This window comes from Mastigoproctus giganteus, chromosome 10, assembly GCF_048544385.1.
Source record: "Mastigoproctus giganteus isolate SK-2022 chromosome 10, ASM4854438v1, whole genome shotgun sequence".
NCBI lineage: Eukaryota > Metazoa > Arthropoda > Arachnida > Uropygi > Thelyphonidae > Mastigoproctus > Mastigoproctus giganteus.
In genome coordinates this window covers 222,831,568-222,855,769 of record NC_143584.1, presented here as the reverse complement: position 1 = coordinate 222,855,769, position 24,202 = coordinate 222,831,568, and the positions used below count along the sequence as shown (strand labels likewise).

Genomic DNA, 24,202 nt, shown 5'->3' with positions numbered 1-24,202 from the left:
AGATCTTGTTGCAGCAGCATAGCGTCAGTAGGGTCCTTAACAACCCTGCCAACTTTTGTATAGTCTGCAAACTTGGACATTAAGCTTGATATACCATCAGCTATATCATTTATAAACACAGAAAACAACAATAGACCCAACACTGAACCCTGAGGTACTCCACTAATAACATTAGTCCACGATGAGCAGTGTCCATTGATTACCACTCTCTGTCTTCTCCCCCTCAACCACCCCTTTATCCATAACAGCAATTTGCCTCCAGTGCCACACTGCTCCAATTTGTATAGCAGTCTTCCATGTGCAACAGTATCAAAAGCCTTTCTAAGATCCAACTATATAATATCAAAGTTATTCCCTGCATCCGGTTCTTTTGTGACTGCATCATAGTATCCAGTCAAAATGGTCAGGCAAGACTTCCCTTTAACAAAACCATGCTGTGTCCGAGCTATAACTGAAGTCTTGTCTAGATGATCCTGCAGTGCTTCTTTAACCAATGCTTCCAATAATTTTCCTGGAACAGAAGTTAAACTCACAGGTCTATAATTACTTGTGTAAGCCTTTGATCCTCCTTTGTGAATTGGGGTCACATTTGCACATCTCCAGTCTATGGGTACCTCCCTGAGTTCAAGGAAGCTCTCATAATTATGGCTAAGGGTTTGCTTACTTTCTTTGCTGCCTCCTTTAATATAACTGGATAGATCCCATCCACCCAGGGGCCTTTCTTGTGTTAATCTTCAACAATTTCTCCTCCACTTTACTCTCAGTTATTACAAGATTATCTAGCTTACTGCCAGAGTTGAATACACCTCTGGCATTCTCCTTGCTGAATAACACCTCATGTGTGAATTTCGATGCAAAATATTCATTTAGTTTGTTAGCTACCTGAGCAGGATCATCAACAGTTGAACCATCGATATCAAATGGACCAATCTGATTTATCCCCTTCCTTCTAGAGTTTACATAAGTAAAGAACTCTTTGCTGTTTTTCTTTGCATCCCTTGCCAAAGATTTCTTGTAATCTGCCTTCGCCTGCCTAACCTCCTTTGTAACTTGGTTACAAAGGAGGTTAGGCAGGAGGAGGTTGTAACTTTGTTGTGTAAGAGATCAACTTATATCTATCATAGGCTTCTGTGTCATGTGTTAATTTATGTATCCCAAGCATTTTTCTTCTCTGCCATATGTCTCATTAGTTCATCTGATATCCATTTTGGCCTAAACCTTGAACAATATTTCTTAGTTGGTATGTAAAGCATAGTAGCTTCCAAGATAAGTTCTTTGAATGCTTCCCATTTTGAATTTGCTGTTGGTCCCACTGTATAGAATTTAATTACTGTCTCAGACCATCATAGTCGCCTTTACGAAAGCAATAACCCTTCCCTTTACCCCTGATGGTAGTTACCTCTTTGAGTAAATCCCACATCAGCACACTGTGATCACTGCCACGTAGTGGTTCCTCTATCTGCAGATTCTTAATGCACGAAGAATCACTACTGATAATCAAATCAAGAGTATTACTCCCTCTAGTTGCCTCCCGAACATGCTGATGTAGAAAACAATCATCCAATAAATCCACAAAAGCCTTGCTAGTGTGTGAGTGACCAATCCACAAATTTCAGTTAGTATCTGGGAAATTAAAATCCCCCATTATAAGACTCTCTGATTTACTGACCCACTCTATTTCACTGTACAGTTTCTTATTATACTCATCAGAGTCATTAGGCCTATAGCACACTCCTACTCTCAATTTTGATCTCCCAATGCTTATGTCACACCAAACTGACTTGACACTGCACTGTCCAGCAATGTCGACTGGTTTCACTTCCTTGGATTTTGTGTTTCTTGACTAAAAAAGTTGATAATTGAGAACTGTTAAGTGCTCGATAATTCCTATATTCTATTATATTATAAATCAACAGGGATTACCTTTATTTTAGATATAGGAAGCTTCTTTTCCAACTCTCCTAGTCCAACTTGCTAATAATTCTTGAGGATGGCGATATCAATTTTGCAAAACAGGTGAGACATCTTCCCCACTGTCAGAACCATAGTGTTCAGACCGTGCGTCTCAACAATGAGCGCTCAAGACTTCTGTCTTCAAACACCATACCTCTGCCAGCAAGGAAACCATTACTTGGATTGGCATAAAATTAGATTTTTGAAGGTCTAAACTGTTTAATAAATATGGACTGATTATTTCTTTTCGTCCTGTAGCTGGACTAATAGCATAACCCCTCCTCCCTATCCTGTCTATCCTTTCTGTAGACATTGTACTCCCCAAATTCCAGTTCTGCATTCCTTATATCTGCGTGACACCACGTCTCTGATATCCCAACAATATTCGCCTTTGATGCTTTGAGCTGTTGTTGTTTGGTTTTTAGGAGCATTAGCAACTAAGGCCATATTGCTCCGTTTGCTTTGAGCATTACCTCAAATTCATCAAATTTATTTACCAAACTCCTAGCATTGGTGTACATGCAAGTATACATGCACCTGTCTTTTTTCTTAGCTACTCTAACACAACCCATGTGTTTACTTGTACCGCAATGACTCCCAGCAGTCTCTGAAATATCCTGCATCTTGTTTTCCAGGCTTCTGCTCATTCCAATAGAAGCAGTGCAAGAATCACTTTCACCTCTGCCAGTGGCTACTGTTAATCTATTAGTCCTTGTATCCCGCCTAGCTAGCAGTTTTTCGACCCACCTAACACTGCCTTGATAGCATCAGCAAATATTCTTGCACCCTTTCTATTTAAGTGTATCCCATTCCTGTAGAAGCAGTCCCTTCTGTTAACAAGTACAGACCAGGCTGAAAAAAATTCTACCCCTTGAGCCTTGCACAATCTTTCCAGGTCTGAATTAATCGACAAGGCTCTCATCATATACTCCCTCCTATAGTGTCTGGGCCGAATTGCAGGCACTTTCAAATTCAACCCTAATTCGCGGCTTTTTTTCAACAGTGACCTGTACTTGTTAAGTAATTCTGCCGGTCTCCTACTCTTATATCATTAGTGCCAACGTGTACAACTATATCACCTTTTGTGCCCTTAAAAGATGATATCCGCTCTACAACGTCATCAACCTTTTCCCCTGGCAGACATACCCTGGTCCTGTTCCACCTATCCTTTTTACATAGCATGTTCCCTGTTTCCCTGACAATAGTCACCAACAACTACTAGTTCCTGTGGGACCAACGCATTCTGCCTTCGGGGTTGCCGCTGTGTTGCGTGATGACCAAGTACCTGCCCGGCAACCCAAAGGTCGCGGGTTCGATTCCCGCCTCGGGCTTGGATCAAAGTACTGCAAAAACCTTGGGAGGTGCAATATGGCCACAGAAGCCGATGCGCCAACAACTACCAAATCAAAAAAAAAAAAAAAAAGCAAGTGCAAGCTCTGAACGTTGATGTGGGCAGCTGAGAGCTTAATGGGCCCCTCACTTTAAATCCTTCGAGGCCATCCACCCTGTCCTTCAAGCTCTCATATAGGCCAATAACAATGCTGAGTTGTCGCCTGATTTCATTACACTCTTTGCATTGCGCGCACACAAAGGCATCCCCCATGGCAATATCATGTCCCGTAGCCGATTCCTCCACAAACATCATGCAAGCAGTGCATTTTAAAAGGCTGTGATTCAGAGGGCAGCTGCCCCCCCCCCTCAGTTCTCCTCTGAGCTACAGCACTTCCATTAGCTTGAGCCTTTTGCTTTGCTTCTCTGGTCTGAGTCATGATGTCGATTTAATTTCAATAAAATTTCAATTTCAGTACAAAATTATAACCCTAAACTTTTATCCCAACACAGTTATAATGCTATATATTTTTTTCATTATCAAATATTATCTACGACTTCTGTTTATATAACTTCCGTATCAAGTTATGTATTAATTAATTATGTTTCGTTTGTAATCTAAGTCGTTATATGTGTTTAGTTAAAAGTACAATTTCATTGACAACGAAGTTTAACAAAATTAGTAGATTTTGCTGATTAATTGACAGTATTATATTATATACTATATATACGATACTATACTAACGCTATCTAGTTCGGGATATAACGTATCATATAAAAATGGCGCAAGTTACGAATGGTAAATCTACGGACACTTAAGTATTAATTAACTTCCAAATTTCGCTGTCTCTATTCAGAATAAACTAACGATCCTGACTAGGTCTATAAGTTACTTATAGAAAATAATTTGATGTATCAATTGGACAATAAAGCGGCTAAATATGGCTAAAAAAACTTCTCATTCACCGGAGTGCAACTCGTAACACGTGGATATGATACCCTTACCGATACTTTTATGCAATTACAAGGCCGAGTAAGGAATAAATACACCAGATTAATCAGAAAGACAGAAAATAATGCTATGCTACTAAATTTAAATCAAGAGTTTTAGAAAAACAATAATTTCAAATGAATAATAAGAATCTTGATGCTAAGAAAGCTCCAGGTCCCGATAGTATTTCTCTACTTGTTCTCAAAACCTGTGCTCCTGAACTTACTCCTATTCTTTGCCGCCTTTTTTCACTTTCTTATTCCAAAGGTGTTTTTCCTTCTGCTTGGAAATTTGCTCATATCCAGCCTGTTCCTAAAAAGGGTGACAAATCCCTCCCATCCAATTATCGTCCCATTGCAATTACTTCTACTCTTTCTAAAGTAATGGAGAAATCAATTAACCGCCAACTCTTAAACTACCTAGAAACCTTCCATCTGATCAACGATCGCCAGTATGGATTTCGTCAGCGTCGATCCACTGGAGATATTCTGGCTTATGTTACCCATTTATGGACTAATTCAATGGAAAGGTTCGGTGAAACACAAGTAGTTGCTCTTGACATCTCAAAGGTTTTTGATCGTGTTTGGCATAAAGGTCTCCTAAACAAGCTTCCATCTTGTGGTTCGGCAACTGTTTTTTGTAATTGGTTATCCAGTTTTCTCTCTGATCGCTCACTGAGGGTCATGGTAGATACTCTCTGTTTTCTAACGTTTCCACTAATGCTGGTGTCTCCCAAGGTTCAATTCTTTCCCCTACTCTTTTCCTCTTGTATATTAATGACCTTCTTCCATTGACTGGAAATCCTATCCATAGTTTTGCCGATGATAGCACACTGCATTCCACTTTCCATTTTGAGAAACCTTGCCCTGCTCAATCAGTTTCAACTTCTCGAACATCCACTATCTATTCCTTAAATGCCGATCTCCAGGTAATTCTCCAGTGGGGCAAAGACAGAGATATTTCCATGGGCACTGTTCTTCTGAATTGGCTTCTATAATTCCTGCTCTCTCTTTCAAAACAGTCCAAACCCGTGCCGCCACCAGCCAACATCCATTTACTGTCCAACTTCAAACTCACAGAACCAACTTTTCAACTTCCTCGTTTATTCATTCAACTGCCGTTTTCTGGAACAACCTTCCTTCATATGTATTAAAAATTACAGTCTACAGAAGTTCAAGTCTAATATCAACAAATATCTTCTTTCGGCTTCTTAACCTCCAACCTAAGCACAGTACTAAGTACTATAGGTTCTAATACCTCTTGTGTTTGGGATTTTCATTAAAAAAAATAAATAAATAAATTTGCATCGTGTAAAGTGAAAAGTGGTATAATTTTTTTCAAATGGCGATAACTGAAAAACACATTAATCGAATTTGCATTATGCGAGCTGTGGCTGTATATTAGCAATTTTAAACCATAATATCGCGTCATTAACTTATTTTGATATAATGTATTAATTGGGTTAATTTTGATGCAAGTGTCAGGCCGATAAAACTTCCTATAAAAAGGAATGAATTAAATCTCTTATATTTTTAAAAATTTAAAATTATACACGATGATATTTTATATATATATATTTTTTTTTTTTTTTTTGTTTGTTTGTTTGGTATGTATTTTAATTTTTTTTAATCCTTTACTTAGGAAATTCCTATGAATCACCCAGAAAAGGTAGAGATTCCTGGATCAGGTACCAAAAATCGCTATAAAACTATATTACCAAGTGAGTACATAAAAATCCTTTTAACTATTTGTTAAAAAAATTATTCGTAGTACAGAAGTCTCATAATGTAAATTCAGTTTATACAAAGTAAACATAGTTCCCCCTTTAAAACTTTTCTATATATTCATATATTACAAAATTTGGTTAATATGTATTATTCCTTTTTTATCTTATGAGAAATAAAATACGGGATGTTGTTTTTTTTTGTTTTTTTTTGTATGGTAAATGCAAAGCTTGGTAGAGTTCTAATTAATTAATATTTAATTTATTCCCAAAGAAAATACTTTCTGTTCGAGAAGTCGTGCAATTGTAAAAATTGAAGAATTCAGATGGAAAACTGTTTCCATTTGTAATAACAAATTTTTCATGCCAAGATGTTTTAAAGTACTTTACCAACTTCTGTGTAATTATGAGGCCAAAAGGAGTGCTTGACTTGCAAAATTTTCTTTAGCCTTTTTTGCTGAGAATTGGCAAAAGAATGGCTTCAGAAAAAAGGAACATTTTGCGATTTTAAATTGTGGTGTACAACATGTTCTGCTGAGACACTTAAGCCAAAGAACCTCAGATGCCACCAGTTTTATGTAGCAAGTGAATTAAGGCAGTATTTATAAACTCAGGAGAGCATATAAAGCCTGTCTGATAAGGTCCTTGATGTGCACTGTGGAAGCAAACAGTTTGCAATGAAGATGGAATGGCTTGGATGCTATTCTTAATAATTTCATTGCTTGGAATAGTATAGTGTTAATTGTAATGAGGCTTTGGGGATTCCCACCAACTCCGCGTATTGCTTGGGATAGTATGAAGCCTGTCATATTGGGATAGTGTCATTGATAGCATCAGATCTATCAATTGGGATAGTAATGACCACTCAGCCAACATAGCTGAGCAGTCAATAGCATGCACTCTTTGAGTGGACTCTGCTTCAAGCCTACATCACTGCTAAACGCAATTGACAATTGTATTAATGATTTATTGTAAGCTCCTCTAACTTTGTAGTTGTACCAGAGTATAAACAAGAATATTACATCAAGCATTATAATCAACTCTTTCACATGGCTCTGGTGGGAATATTGAAAAATCTGGTCCAGCAAACAAATGGGATATTAGTAGCGAGAGATAGAACTTGAAGGAGCATGCAGATTTTTTTTGGAGAATTTAAGGTTTTTTAAGATGATGTTGCTATTACAGCAATGCCAACACCAAAAGTAAACTATCTTCCTTCCTTGTGTGGAAATGTATGTCTACCTGCAGGCTCCCTGCAATCAGTAAGGCAACTCCAATCTTATGGTAGAAACTGCCCAATTTCAGCATTCTACAAATCTGTTAAGCTGGCAGCCTTTGGTGGACACCCAATAAAAGTTACTTCCCATGTCACTCTGAAATCTTTAAAGGGAGCAATAACAGAATGGGACTTATTAACTTTATCAGAGGAGGAGATTGTCAGAGTGCTATGTGAACAAAGGCCCAGCTAAGCAAGGAGAATCATGACTTGAAAAGATGGTAGGCATGCTCTGACAAGGTGTATAATCCTCACTTTTAGCTCTTCTAACTTAACCAATATCTGTCAAAACAGGCTATCACCGTTACTGCATGTAACCGTACATTCCTAACCCTCAGATGCCACCTCTGTAGCCAGGTGGGAAGGAGCAGCAGTGCGTAGCATACGCTTCTTGATCAGACCGGGGTTCGCGCCCGTCACCACCAAATACGGAGGATGCGGAAAGGTCAGGGAATGACCACCGCATATCCCGGAGCAATATGGCCTTAGTTGCTAATGCTCCTTAAAACCAGACAACAACAACAATAACCCTCATATGCCAAAAATAAGGCACTCCCAACATGTCAGAGTGAGGCAGTGTGCCCTAATAATAGATCAAAGGAGCAAAACCAATCTTGTTGTGCTGTTAGCACTCCTCATTACCCAAACTCTAAATGTAACTACTCATCAAACTCCAAAACATGAAGTGATTTTGGTGAGACTGCATTGATTGTTCCTATTCAACTAACTCATCTGTATTTGCTTATTGGAGAAAACCCTTCTCTGTTCATTCTGCCAATCCCAGCTAATAATCAAGTATATCCTCATTGAATGCACTCAGCAGTCAAGTATCCAGAAATCCAGCTTTAGCTCTCTGTCTAACTTTCAGGAACTGTTAACATTATTGCAGATTCTTGGCAGTGATTCAAATTTTGAAGAACTGTTTCAATATTTAAAATGCATAAACTTATATGATTGTATCTGAATAATCATGATATGGGAGATTTATACATAAAAGTTTTGCCTTCAGACCACAAATAGGCACAATACGGCCAAGTGCCAAGAGGCCCTTGTACCATAAACCTTCAAAACAACAACAATATCTAGTTTCATGGCCGTCTCTGAGTATAAAACAAAATAAATGAAGTTAAAAACTAACTGGGTGAGCTTTAGCAAAAGGAAGCTAAAGGTGTAGCTTAGTAAAACAAAGAATTTATTTTATTTTAGCCATTATGCTGCAAAGCATAATGGCTAAAATTGGACAACACCACTATTGCATTTATTTATGTGTGTGAAACATAACTAAATAGCTACCTAATTTGGCTTAAACTTGCTTAAATTCTTCTTTCCTGTTAATAAATTAAGTTTAATTCCTTATGGAATATAAATTTTATTTTTCATTAGTGCTTAATAATTTACCTCTATCAATTAGTGTATAGCTGTATATACTAGTTTTAATTGTTGGTAATTTTTTCAATTTATAGATGAACACAGTCGAGTGCAGTTGATAGAAATAAATGGAGATCCATTGTCTGCTTATATGAATGCTAATTTCATTAGAGTAAGTTCCAGAACTTCCTTTTATTTATAATATTTAACATTACAAAAATGAAATTCTCTTCATAATTCATGCTGGCCCACTAAGCTTTTAAATACATACAGTAAACCCTCGCTAATCCGGATCGAAATAGGAAAAATTCTGTTCACAGTTGAGTACTTTGAAAGACACACTGGATTTAGGAAGGCAGATGAGTAACTCTCACTGCATGCTGATTGACTGCGCAGGGAGGGATGGAACATACATCAGATTGTCTTGTGTGTTGTTCAGTATCGTTGTTGACTCTGAGTCAGATGGATGTTATTGCTTATATCACTTCATTTGCATACTTCTCTATACGTATACACATATGTACATAAGTTACATATTTTATATATTTATGAGTTCTAAAGAATTAAAAAGTGAAATAAAAAGAAAACACTTTAACTATCATTAACAAGCTCAAAGTGATAGAACAACTTGAAATGGTGTTCCTGGAAAAAAAATTGCTGAAGAATTTGGTATAGACCAACAGACTGATTCAGATATTAAAAAACAAAAAGAATCTATAAGGACATTTCCTTTAAAATTTCATTTGGGGAGTGATAAAATCAGTGTATCAAATAGACAGACATTAAAAAAAGCTAAAAGAAGTGTTGCTGGAAGAAACTTATTTAAGTGGTATGCCCAGCAACGATCAAGTGGGCGTGCGTGGTATGCAACGCTAGTGCCACCTGATAAATGTATAAAAAGACAAAACACAATACATTTATCCATCGATAGATGTATTGTATTTTTATAGTTTTTAAATAAAGGCTCTACAATGATATTTTTTAATTTATTTTCATCAGCACTACACTATATATCATTAATTTTCCATTTATTTTTTTATTTATTATTTATTTATTTTTTTTATCCAGATTATTGCTTAATCTACATGACCTCTCCCCAATTACTCTGGATTAGTGAGGGTTTACTGTAGTTATCTTTAAGCATAGAATTAGTGCAAGTTGTACATCTGCTATGGACTAGGGGTTGTGTTCCATTAGCATTAGTAGAGGCATTTGATGCAAGAAAGCAAGCTTATGCAGCATCAGCCAAAAAAAAAATAAAGTAAAATAAATAAATAAAAAATAACCACTTCCACTTCACCCCTCTGTTCGTTCGAAATACCTGTCCAGCTGAGCCTTAAACTTATTTAGGCTATCAACTTCCACGACAAGGGATGGAAGTCTGTTCCACCTACCAACCACCTGCTGGCTAAAGGCAAATTTCCGCACACCTATCCTACATCTGTCTTTCCTCAATTTGAATTTATGCCCTCTCAGGTGATTATTCTGAGCAAGAGGAAGAATCCCATCAGCATTGAGCATGCTCAAACCATTCAAGGCTTTGTACACCTCTATGAGATCACCTCGCTGGTGCCTAGTCTCCAGACACTGTAATTCGCAAAACTTAAGCCTTTCTTCATAAGAGCACCCTTTATTCCATTCACTAATCTTGTCCTTCTCTGTACTCGTTCCAGCAGCTCTACATCCTTCTTGAAATCAGGCCTCCAGGCCTGTATACAGTACTCTAGGTGTGGCCTGACCATTGCCTTATACAAGGGAATAATCACCTCCTTATCCCTGCTAGAAAAATTCCTATATATCATTGACAATACACCATGAGCTACTCTTGCAGCCCCATCTGCACTGCTCAGAGAACTTCATATCTGCCTTCACAACCACCCCCAGGTCCCTTTCATTCTCTACCACTGTCAGTGTAGTACCACAGAGTTGATACGTTGCTCTGGGGTTGCTGTTTCCCATATGTAGTACTTTACATTTGTCAATGTTAAACTTCATTTGCCACCTCTCAGCCCATTTGCTCAACCTTTCCAGATCCTGTTGCAGCAGCAGCATAGTGTCAGTAGTGTCCTTGACAACCCTGCCAACCTTCGTATCGTCTGCAAACTTGGACATTAAGCTTGATATACCATCATCAATATCATTTATAAATACAGAGAACAATAAAGGACCCAATACTGAACCCTGAGGGACTTCACTAATAACATTAGTCCACGATGAGCAGTGTCCATTGATTACCACTCTGTCTTCTCCCCCTCAACCACCCCTTTATCCATAGCAGCAATTTGCCTCCAATGCCACACTGCTCCAATTTGTGCAGCAGTCTTCCATGTGCAACAGTATCAAAAGCCTTTCTAAGATCCAAGTATATAATATCAAAGTTATTCCCTACATCCAGTTCTTTTGTGACTGCATCATAGTATCCAATCAAATTGGTCAGGCAAGACTTCCCTTAACAAAACCGTGCTGTGTCTGAGCTATAACTGAAGTCTTGTCTAGATGATCCTGCAGTGCTTCTTTAACCAGTGCCTCCATTAATTTTCTGGGAACAGAAGTTAAACTCACAGGTCTATAATTACTTGTGTCAGCCTTTGATCCTCCCTTGTGAATTGGGGTCACATTTGCACATCTCCAGTCCATGGGTACCTCCCCTGAGTCCAAGGAAGCTCTCAATTATGGCTAAGGGTTTGCTTACTTCTTTTGCTGCCTCCTTTAATATAACTGGATAGATCCCATCCACCCAGGCGCCTTTCTTGTGTTAATCTTCAACAATTTCTCCTCCACTTTACTCTCAGTTATTACAAGATTCTCTAGCTTACTGCTAGAGTTGAATACACCTCTGGCATTCCCCTCGCTGAATAACTCCTCATGTGTGAATGTCGATGCAAATCAGATTGTAATCTGATTTTAAGGTTGTAGTGATAATGTATAGTAGAACTTTGGATTTAATTCCCTTTTTATATTAGTATATTTGTTAGGTGGTTTTTTTTTTTTTTTTTGTAAAGTTGTAATACCAAACATGAAAGTGGTGAGAAAGCATTAGAAACTTTACTACTCTATTATTTTGTTATTTGTCAGGAAGACTTGTTGATAGTAAACTAAAATTTCCATAGGTTACCATTTTCATTAAATACAAAAAAAAAAAAGCAATTCATGTATTAACTTAAATTCTAATGTTTGCACCTAAATTGTCCTGTAATAAAAGCCGAAGAACTCAGTAAGGTATTTTCTGTTCAACTCTTGGTTACCTGCATTAGCACTGTGCCCTTTAATGACCATATAATAGATGAAAATGAACTCGCTATTTGTATATTTCAGGGTTATGATGGAGAATCTAGTGCTTATATTGCCACCCAGGGACCTCTAGCACATACTGTCAGTGACTTTTGGCTTATGATATGGCAACAGAAGGTTCCTATTATAGTGATGATAACAAAGCTCAAAGAGAAAAACAAGGTAATGTTATTTTTAAATTTGGTATGGACAAAGTAGGTTTTTTTTTTTTTTTTTTTTAATGAGTCTTATTTTGTAATGTAGTTTTTTCTCCCTAGTTTAACAGAGTTCAAAGAATAAATAAGGTTGTGCAATTTTTATTTAATAAGATGGTTTTTTGATAAAGAAAATCATTTTGTAGTTGGTTTTTTTTTTTTTTTTTTTTTTTACTCTTTCAAACTACAATTTATGTGGGATTTTTATTTTTGAGAATTTACAGTGTATTTCAGTAACTGAATAATTTTATAATAAAACGTTTGCTTTTTTCTTTTATATTCTTATTATATTATTTTGTGCTTTTTAATTTAGGCCAAATGTGAGCCATATATTCCTGACTACTGTAGCCATTTTGGAGAAATTGAAGTTACTGTCACTAAAGTTGTTCCACGAGATGGGTATACTATCAGAGAATTATATTTAAAGGTAACGTCACTATATAAGTTAATCATGACAAAATTGGAATAAAAGCAGCAGCAAAACAGTTAAAATGATAACTAATGTAAATTATATACGTAGGTAGTTTAAACATATTTCCAGTTACAGATTAGCACTTTTTGGGACAAAGCAAGAAACCATAGAGGAGGGCACATTTGGTACAAAGATGTCATATTTACCACAAGGAACACAAACTAATATGCAAATTTGGACATATGTTGTTGTTTCACCCCCTCCCCAGTTGCAGACTGCAGAATTTGACAATATGTATTTAAAATCAAACATTAAGTGCATGTTTACTTTAATTTCTAGTAAAAGTAGCAAAAGATGTTTGACACGAGTACAGCTGCTTAACGAATAAAAAATATTCTTTATTTTAATATGTGGAGAAAAACTGTTCTTTATTTTTTATTTAAAGCATTTTTTCCATGTAAATAATGCCTTGCCATTTGTTTGTTGACGTCAGTATTCATTATCAGTACTTTGTATGCTTGTGAAGAAATTTATTTCTTTTAGTGTGTTGTATTCTTTTAGTGCTTTGTTAAAAAACAAAAAAGCTCTGAAATTAATATCTTAATTTAAATTGCTATCTTTTTTTTTTTTTTTAGGAATTGAGTTAATTTGGAATTATGTTATTTTTGACCATTCATTGATCACTTAAATATGTAGGTTTTTTTTTTTTTTTTTTTTTTTTTTGCAAATTTCCGCTTCTATTAACAAGTTAGTTGTCAGGTATGCTGTGGTAGTTTACATTTCCAAATAGAATGCATTATTTTCTGTTAGGTGCAGTAATTTCATAGTACTTGTGTAGTGCAAAATTAATTAGTAATGTCTTTCAGTAAGAAGAAATACAAATAAAATTTCAGAAGACATATGCATGGTTTTCCATGTAGACAGCATGCCAATTAAATGGCGCCTCCGTAGCCAGGTGGGCAGGAGCAGCAGTGCGTAGCACACGCTTAGACCAGGGTTCGAGCCCGTGATCCACCAAATACGGAGGATGCGGAAAGGTCAGGGAATGACCACCACATACCCCCGGAGCAATATGGCCTTAGTTGTTAATGCTCCTAAAACACCAAATAACAACATGCCAATTAAATAACAAGACTGGCGCTACTACAAAAAAAATGAATAACACTAACAGCAAAGTAAGGTGATATATTTTTGAAGTAATCACCTCTGATGTGTACACACTGTTTACATCTTTTATACAAGTTTTGAAAACACTTGTGGAACTCCTCTTCTGGTACTGCTTTCAGCTGGTCGGTCACTGCAGCCTGGATGTCCTCTGTCATCCCGTATCACATTCCTTTCATGGCTGTTTTCATTTTGGGAAACAAAAAATCTGCGTGAGCCAAATCTGGAGAAGATGGGAGTGTTTGATGACTGGAATCGATTTTTTTTGCCAAAAATTGCTTCTCTTTTCTTTTCTCATTGCTCGAAACTCAATGAATGCAGTACAAAATGGGAACAAATTTTTCTCTTACCCAGATCTTTTAGAATTTCTCGTACAGATTCCTTATTACTACCGATCATCTCAGCAAGCAACCTCGTTGAAATTGATCGTCTTCAGTCACAACCTTTGTGACAATCTCCGGTGTTCAAACAGAGATCAGTCGACCTAGTCAGGGATCAACTTCTAATGACTCACGTCCTTTACGAAAACGAGAAAACCATTCAGACACTCTTTGTCGAGACAAGCATTCATCAGTACAGCAGGCCCTCGTTATAACGCTGTTCACTCTACACTGATTCGCTATAACGCTGTTTTTATATTATAACCTATATCTTGCTGTAAAGCTGTCACAACTCACTATAACACTCTTTTACCAGTGTACAGATTGAATTTTTGTCGTGTCTAAATTAGCGTGGGAAAATTTCGCAAGTCAGCGTGGGAAACTTTGCTATTCATTTTCAAGCTATCGACTGCATCAGATGAAACATTTTCATTAATTGCACTATGGTGACTTGTTAAGTAGTTCCAAGATCAACATTTTAAAAAAATTATCAAGTATATTGCTTGTAATATTTGCGTTATATGCATTTATTGGAAGTTTAGACATCATTAGTTTACTCGAACATTGTATCATAATTAATGCAACATTCTTACATTTTCAAAGATTAATAATGGTGGATAAGAATTAAAAAGGAGCAATGTCTGGACGTGGTACAAAGCCTACTAAGGTAAGAAAAATACTGAATTGGTAAATTAAATTATACGTTTTGAAGCGAATTGAATCCGTTCAATGACAGGTGGATGTGTCCAATAATTATTTATTGAAGGTAACTGATATTACCTTCAATAAATAATTATATTGAAGGTAATATCACGTAATATATTTATTACTTTCAATAAATAATTTTATTGAAGGTAATATCCAAAGCACAATTCCGTTAAGTTAAATATTATTAAAGAAAAATCAATTAGCCTATATGATGATCTAAAGAAAGCTTACCTTTAAAAAAATTAATAAAATAAAATGTGGAACCATTTAAAGCTAGTAAGGGCTGGTAAGATAGATTTAAAATCCAGGGAGAAGCCGCAAGTGCAGATCAAGAAGGAGCCAAAACTTTCAAAAAAGAACTTCTAAAAATTATTGAGAAGTGGTGTTAAACTTCTCAACAAGTTTTTAACATAGGTGAAACAGGAATTTTTTGGTAACGAATGCCTAAAAGAAGTTTCATTCGAAAGAAGAAGAAAAAACATGTCAGGCTTCAAAGCAGAAAAGGATTGGTTGATTTTATTGTTGGGTGGTAACGCTGTGGGGATTTTAAAGTAAAACCCCTTTTAGTTTACTAGGAAGACAGCCAAAGTACAACCCAAAATCGACCAAAGTTATGAAAACTCGACAGCCCAGGGCCATCGGATTAATAAATTCATGATTTTAATTGGCTTTTTAAGTTTAATTTTGATATGTAATGTAGTTAGTTACCACATAATTATACGTGTATGTAATGGAGAATATTTTAATGGAGAAATGTACAAATTTTTAATATTAAATATTTTGACCGATATTTGTGTGTCTTTTCGCTACCGTTTATTATTGATTGGGAAATATCTTATGGCATAGATCGAAACTCACAAATGCATAGGTTACGTTACAGGAAAATACGGTGCTCGCTTAGTGCTCTGTTTTTTGTGAACGAATTATCGGCGTTAAGTGGGGGTCGCCTGTATAAACTTTTTTTAAATTTTCAGTTTCCATAGCACTTTTTCCCAAGTTACAATGAAATTTGATAACTGCTCTTTGCTCCATTTTCAATTTTTTTGACGGCATGCACGAAACTACTATTACTCTTTCCGCCATAAATCACAAACTACTGACCGGACAAGTTTCAACTTGCATTTGTTGGAAAGAGCACACTCTAGCAGATCTAATCATGTACTATTTTGTCCCCTTATGTTAATACTAGATGCAGAGTGCACACAGTCTCATTATTTAATTGGTGCACTGTGTATAGTAAGTTCAGTGATTGATTTAGCCACATTGCAAAAAAGCCCATAAAAATTTCATGTGTCATTGATGGGATTCAAACTCAGGCCATTCCCACTCAATGATTATGTCCACTGTGCTACTTCTAAGGGTTTTTTTTCACTTATAGTAAAATCTGAAAAAGGTCACACATTTGGTTTGTATACCATATGTAGATGTGATTTTTTTTCAATTTCAAGCAGCAGGAAGATCTGAGTTTGAGTCCCATCGATGACATGAGGAATTTTGTGGTCTTTTTTACAACGTGGCTGAGTTAGTTGATCTCAGGCTAGTTGGCATGGTTTTTTCTCTCTGAAACTCTGGTTTTTCATAACCCCAGAACATATGCCGTTTACAGACAGTATACTCAGAGAAATATTGCCTTATCACTGACACTCCTAAAACCCTATGACATTCAGTACTAACTAAACATGACACTTTGTAATCTGATATGGTTTACCAACGTTTTTATTCTGAATGACAAGAGGACAAAATGGGCATGGTCTTGCTTATCCTAAACAATGTGCCATCTCATTCTTCAATGGAAACATTAAACAAATTAGACAACAGATTCGAAGTCATGTTTCTTCCATCAAATGTTACCACACTTCTCCAACTGATGGACCAGGAAGTCATCAAAAAGTTGAAGAGAATCTAAAAAAGTCTTACATTGTTTACTTTTAGTAAAAAGCATCGTAGCTTTTTAAAAAAGCTCCGCCTCAAGGACAGGTGCTACATGTTAGCTGACATGTGGGAATCACTCACTGAACAGAATTTAAAAATCCTTGTTAAAAACTGTGGCCTATTGCAGAAGAAACCGTAGGCGATGGGCAAAATCAAACAGAAGGTGAGGGACAAATACTGAATGAGATTATGAAATTGTTTGAGTCAATCCCTGGGTTTGAAGATTGCAATGAAGGTGATGCAAGAGTGTGGATGGAAAATGATATTGATGCTACAGGGTTTCTCATTTTGAATAAAAATGAAATTGTGAATGTAGAAGAAACTGGAGCTCCTGAACATGATATGGACAAAGACGGCGACAAAGAAAATGATATCAATGCTGGGCCTATGCATGCTGAGGCATTTGCTGCACTAAGAGACTGTGATTGCTTGGCACAAGCAATAAACTGAATGCTGTCCAACTCAACTACTCTTGCTGAAAAGAGTGAAAGAGCAAAGAAATGAAATTGAGTAATTATTTCCGTTAAAGCCTATACATGTGTTATTGTGGCTGAAAGTTCCATTTTTTTTTTTTTTGTTATCTATGAATAAAAATACGTAAGTACAACTTAGTGATTTTATTTCTAAACTTACTAAACCTTTTTTTTTTTTTTTTTTTTAGTCTCCAGAACAGAATTTTTGATAAGTTTGAAAATCCAAACAAATCGGAATCAGAAGTCCAAACTACCCCGGGTCCCAATTAGTTCAGATTATCAATGCTCTGCTGTAGTTGAAAGTCAAAAGTTGGCAGCTCTTTGTTTTTTAAAGATTAAACTACTTTGAATTTGTTGAATAATTTAACTGCACTATGGTAGTGAGTTTGTGTTTGTTGGCATGGTGTACCATAGTTAACTTCAGCCAGGTCATAGAGCATAAAATTTTGTATACCTACCTAATACTCTGTTATTGAACAGAACTAGGGGTGGGAGGACAATAATAAACCCAAGCAATGAACTTTAAAAAGTTATTACATTTCATGCATTTCACTGCAGCACATACATCATCATTAATTAATTATTGCTTAATTTGAAGAAAAGTGGAAACACATTGTCAGAGTACAGTTCTAAATTGTACTGGCTATAAAGGTGGATCTCTTTAAAAATTCTTCAGATTTTGAAATCCTAAAAGTTGAGAGATATGTATTAGTCTCATATTTTGGAGTCACTTTACTGTTAGTTGCCATGATAGTGCGTGCACTGCACACTATTTGGGGTAGTGCTTCTTTAGGTTAGTATTTTTTAAACAAAAAGCACTACCCCAAAAGAAGAAGTATATTGTTATTTAAAATGCCATTACACCCATACTGCGGTCCTTGGCACTTATCAGTGCCTCATCAGTGGGTAAGTAGCAAACTCTGTTTGCTCATAACGAAACAGATTATTGACCTAACCTATACAATTACATTTCACGACTCTTATGGCATGAAACTTTTGCCCTTAATTTGCTTCACTTTTCAAAACTCATCTACCAACTAGCATCTCACATACTGTTGTCATTTCACTTCACTAGGTCATCAGATCGAATGATCACAGTGTCTATTTATATTTGTGCTACAATACTGAAGTGCCTCCACAATTGAGGTTGATATATCAACCTCATAGCCTCAGCTCACAGAACTGAGGTTATTACAGTTGTTAGTTTAAATACCTCTTTTGTGGTGAAGTTAATGAAACAAAAAAAGTTTTATCAAATTTTATCAGCATGTTACGTATTAATTACTGTTTCACATATACCAACACTGCCATTATGATCTGTCAGATATACTGTATATGAAAATGACATATTTTTGTATTTCTTATTCAGACGTGTTGCATTGATTAAACATTGCATATTTTTAACAAACCAACATCACATTTTATATATTCCATGCTATCCTCAGAAGTATTTGAACTTAACCCCTGAAAGTAGTAGAAATGAGTTGGATGTCTGCAGATAAGAGATAGATATAAAACTTTTCTGGAAATACCAATGGTAGCAGTAAATACAGAACAGCTTTATAATACAAAGGGTACTAGGAAAGTTTTGCAATATGACGCAACAATGAATCACAGGAAGCTGCTTGTTGCTGAATGTTGAGACATGTTCATACGTGCATAGTAGCCGCTGCGCCAAGTCGATGGGCTCAGTTATTCATTAGTAGTGAGAGTGTAAAATGCTTGCGATGGCATCGTGGTCACGAAATGAGATAAGGACAGTTTTGCGGTATAATTTCGTGCGTGGTTTAACCATAGACCAGTGCTTAGAAGAAATGACTCTTGCACTAGATGATGATTGTCCACATCGTACAACGATATTCAGGTGGTATAGAGAATTCCAAAGGGGAAATTTCACTCTGGAGGATTCTAAGAGGCCGGGAAGGCCACGAACGTCAGTTACGGAGGAAAACGTTACTGCTGTGAGGAAAATGCTTGACGAAAACAGGCGAGTGACCTACCAACAGATAGAGGATACTTTGGGCCTAAATGCACCAGCAATTCGTTCGATTCTGCAAGATCATTTGCACGTGAAGAAACTTTGTTCTCTCTGGGTGCCGCATCAACTGACTGAAGAGCAGATGACACGACGTGTGACTTGGTGCCGGGAGATGTTAAAAAAGTTTGATAAGGGACAATCTCGGTATGTGAACAACGTCGTGACAGGTGACGAGACTTGGCTGTACTATTACGATCTGCCGACCAAGGCTCAAAACAAAGTTTGGGTCTTTGATGATGACGACACACCCGTAATTGTCAGGAAATCCCGATCTGTAAAGAAGAAAATGATAGCTGTATTTTTCAAATCGAGTGGAATTGTGGAACGTGTCGTTTTGGACACGCAGAAGACACTCACATCTAAGTCGTATACTGAACAATGCCTGCCTAAAGTCATTGGATCTATGAAGAACCTGCGGCCAAAGTCGAGAATGGACACCTGGTACCTCCATCATGATAATGCTGCAGCTCACCGCGCCAAAGCCTGCACCGAATATTTGACCACGACAGGACTGAAACTTCTGGAGCACCCTCCCTACAGTCCAGACCTTGCTCCCTGCGACTTTGCACTGTTCCTGCATGTGAAAATGAAGCTAAAAGGGAGGCGGTTTTCCAGTGATGAGGACCTTCTACGGGCTTGGGACAACGAGTGTGCTTTACTCCCTAGTGAAACTTGGCAGAACTGGTTTAAAGATTGGGTTCGGAGGATGGAGAGGTGTATTGAATGTAGAGGAAATTACTTTGAAAAAATTAAATAAACAAAGCTGTATTGCAAAACTTTCCTAGTACCCTTTGTACTAATACAGATCCTTTGCATCATCCAAAATCAACAATGGCCAATGTTATGAAAAGATGGAGAACCAGGAATGGCACAATAGCTAATTAATGATCCAAAAATCAAGAAAATTAACTCTTAGGTATGATATAACTTTGAGATAACAGAAGAGGAGAAAAAGCAGTACGTTCTGGAACTTAAGAACAAGTTTGAGCTTCTGCAGACGGCTCAGGACCAAGATATCGATGAGGAATATTACAACTTTCTGAAAGTGATAAAGCCCGAGAAACCTATAGGTAAAAAAGAAATCCAGAGAAGAAAAAATTAGTCAAGAAACACTTGTCACGATGAACCAAAGACGACAGATGAAGAGCAAGATAAACACTGACAAGGAGAAAATTGAGTGTACTGAGTTATGCAAAGCCATTAGAAAGAGTCTCAAAGAGGACATAAGATTTAACACAAGAAAAGTAGAACAAGCATTAAGGGAAAACAAAGGATTTAAATCAGCAGCCATGAGCAGTAATACAGAAAGACAAATGATACTGAAACTGAAGAATAGTGGTGGTGTACTTATAAATAGCAGAGAAGGCATAATTCAAATAGCAGAAGACTACTATAGAGAAATATACAAGGAGCGAGAGAATGATGCCAGCAGTGGGGAAGATGGATTGCAAATTAGTAACACATACGACATACCCGATGAGGTAGAACATGCGTTGAAGAAAATGAAGAATCAGAAAGCTCCAGAGGAAGATGAAGTTACTGTAGAGTTGTTAAAATTGGGAGGAAGAGACGTGGCACAAAAACTGGCAAGACTCTTCACAAAATGCATTAGAAAAGGTGTGATACCTAAGGAGTGGAATAATGCAATCATAGTTTTGCTGCATAAGAAAAGAGAAATTGGAAATTATAAACCAATCCCACATCTACTAGTTGTTCACAAGGGTCATTACTAACAGATTAGAAAGAATACTTGATGAGAATCAACCGAAAGAGCAAGCTGGCTTTAGGACAGAATTCTCAACTATGTATCACCTTCACGTAATATCACAGCTAATGGAGAAAGCGAATGAATATAAAACACCATTATGCCTGACATTTGTGGATTATGAAAAGACATTTGACTCCATACAGCATAAGGCAATGTTTCAGGCACTGGAAAGACAAGGCTCGAAGACATGATGACAGAGGGACTAAGAGAATAACAGAATGGTACCCAAGAGGAGCTAGATGAAAACCTGATTTTGAAGAAAATATATAAGAACGCTACCTCCTTTATTAGACTAGACAAAGATAGTAGCAAATTTAAAATTGAGAAAGGAGTTCAACAAGGGGACACAATATCTCAGAAGCTGTTTGCTGCTGCCCTTGAGGAAGCTTTCAGAAGATTAGACTGGTTGCAGAAAGGAGTCAATGTGAATGGAGAGTACCTAAACCATTTACTGTATGCAGATGACATTGTGGTCATAAGCCACGATCCCAAAGAATTAGAGGAAAATCTTAATCAGTTATGCAGAGTTAGTAAGGATTTTGAACTAAAGATGAATATGGCTAAAACAAAAGTAATGATGAACAAGTATGCCATAGAAAGGGATATAATGATTGAAGGAGCAGTAATTGAAAAGGTGGAGTCATATACTTATCTGGGACAAGTCATCAGCTGTAATAATGATAAATGACTGGAAGTCAAGAGAAGAATAAATTTTTGGATGGATAGCATTCAGGAAATATAGTCACATACTGAGGAGCAATATCCCAATTTGTCTGAAACGTAAAATAATGAACCAACGTATACTACCCACCATAACTTACGGAAGTGAAACTTGGGCACTCACTAAAAGAATGGAAGAGAAGCTGAGAACGACGCAGCGAAGATTGGAATGAATTATATTAGGAATCAGACCATTAGATAAGAAGAAAAACACATGGATTAGGCAGCAAACTCAAGTAAAGGACATTCTTCTCAAAACTAAAGAACTAAAATAGTCTTGGGCAGAACACAGCTTGAAGACATGATGACAGAGGGACTAAGAGAATAACAGAATGGTACCCAAGAGGAGCTAGATGAAAACCTGGAATTCATGAGTTTGTGGGTAATAAATGGATGGCCATTGCACAAAACAGAAGGAACTGGAAAGTTGCTGGAGAGGCCTTCATCCTGTAGTGATAATGGCTGATGATGAATGATGGTATAACTTTTGTGATATATCATAAAAGTTTTTGGAATCGAACAGGATGAAACTGATTGAAATTATATAACATCGGGGTTCAGTAAGGAAGTAAGGAGTAAAAAAGCAGCAGGAAACTGACTAGAATATAGCATTTGTTTTTCATCATAATCACCAAAAACATTTATACACTTCTCATTATTTTATCAAATTTTGGAACCTGCTGTGTCAGAATATAGATTTTCTAATATTTTTGCCTAAATTATTTACATAATTTATTTGCCATAACAAAATAAAGATTACATTTTAACTTTTAGTCTCTATTCCCTGCAATATTTTTATTTTAGTAAGTTTTATTTTAGCAAGCGAGTTATAAATTACTGGAATAAGTTGCCTTCATGGGTGGTAGAGGCCGACAGTTTGGGGAAATTCAAGGGTCATCTGGATGGTGCCTTCGGGTAGGGGAGGCGCATAACACTGATGGATCCAATATCTCTCTATTACAGAAGATTTAGGAGAAGTCCGGTTGGCCTGCCTCCCTAAAATCCACTCATGCACACCTTCTCGATGGTAAGCCCTGTTACGTCACTTAGGTGGCAACGAACGTGTAGAGTGGTTCTCTTCAAGACGCCTGGTCAGTGTGAAGAGGAAAAGACCAAACCCTCCAGCAATGAGAGCACAATAATACAAATGGCCCTCAGTCCCCAGCAGCTTTCACTCTCCCTCTTACGGCAGCAAGAGGATTAGAGTGGAAGCAGAGGGTGCTAAGAATCTCTGGGTACGACCAGGCTGCCATGCACAGAAATTGAACTTGGCCTGTTATAACGTACGATCACTCATCGGTGAAGACAGGATATTAGAGCTGGAAAAGGAATTAGAAAATGTGAATTGGAATATCATCGGTTTGGCTGAAACAAGAAGAAGAAATGAATCACTTATAAGTTTATCAAGTGGAAATCTGCTGTACACCAATGGAAACAGTGAAAGGAGTGAAGGTGGAGTTGGGTTTCTGGTCCATAAAGATTTTAAAAACAACATTTTGTAATTCAAAAGTACATCACCAAGGGTGTCAAGACTAATATTCAAGATTTCTAAGAGGTACAAGCTAAAGATTATAATGATTTATGCACCAACATCGAGCCATGATGATGAAGAGGTTGAAGAAATGTACACTGAAATTGAGAGTCTTCTAGATGAGCAGAAAACCCACTACACTATTATTATGGGGGACTTCAATGCTAAGGTTGGAAAAAGGCAAAACAGTGCAGAAAGAGGAACTATAGGAAATTTTGGAATTGGTGAAAGAAATAAAAGAGGTGAAAGACTTGTGGAATTTGCAGAATCTCAAGGACTGTCAGTAATGAACACTTTTTTTCAAGAAAAGGGTGAACAGAAAGTGGACATGGAAGAGTCCAAATGGATTAACAACTAATGAAATCGACTTCATCCTCACTAACAGAAGATATATTGTGAATGATGTTACCGTCCCGAATAAGGTAAATGTTGGAAGTGATCACAGAATGGTAAGATGTACACTTGATATAGATGTAGGAAAGGAAAGAAAAAAACTGACTCGAGTAAATAATACAAAGGTCTTTGAAATAACAGAGGAGGAGAAAAAGCAGTATGTACTGGAACTTAAGAACAAGTTTGAGCTTCTGCAGACTGCTCAGGACCAAGATATCAACGAGGAATATTACAACTTTCTGAAAGTGATAAAGCCCAAGAAACCTATAGGGAAACAGAAATCCAAAGAAGAAAAAATTAGTCAAGAAACACTTGTCATGATGAACCAAAGACGACAAATGAAGAGCAAGAAAAACACTGACAGGGAGAAAATTGAGTATACTGAGTTATGCAAAGCCATTAGAAAGAGACTCAGAGAGGATATAAGAAGATTTAACACAAGAAAAGTAGAACAAGCATTAAGGGAAAACAAAGGATTTAAATCAGCAGCCATGAGCAGTAATACAGAAAGACAAATGATATTGAAACTGAAGAATAGTGATGGTGTACTTATAAACA

The 24,202-nt window shown here is 36.8% G+C and overlaps 1 protein-coding gene across 2 annotated transcripts in view; it reads left to right on the top strand.

Annotated features, from left to right (window-relative positions):
- The window catches only part of LOC150079966 (tyrosine-protein phosphatase non-receptor type 5-like), a 185,948-nt gene that overhangs the window by 116,943 nt on the left and 44,803 nt on the right, over positions 1-24,202 (top strand). For both annotated transcript variants that reach the window (XM_090382829.1, XM_090382828.1), the window contains exons 9-12: positions 5,915-5,993; positions 8,736-8,812; positions 11,956-12,093; positions 12,439-12,552. In XM_090382829.1, coding sequence (XP_090238955.1) covers positions 5,915-5,993; positions 8,736-8,812; positions 11,956-12,093; positions 12,439-12,552 — 408 coding nt within the window. The remainder of the gene's footprint in view (positions 1-5,914; positions 5,994-8,735; positions 8,813-11,955; positions 12,094-12,438; positions 12,553-24,202) is intronic.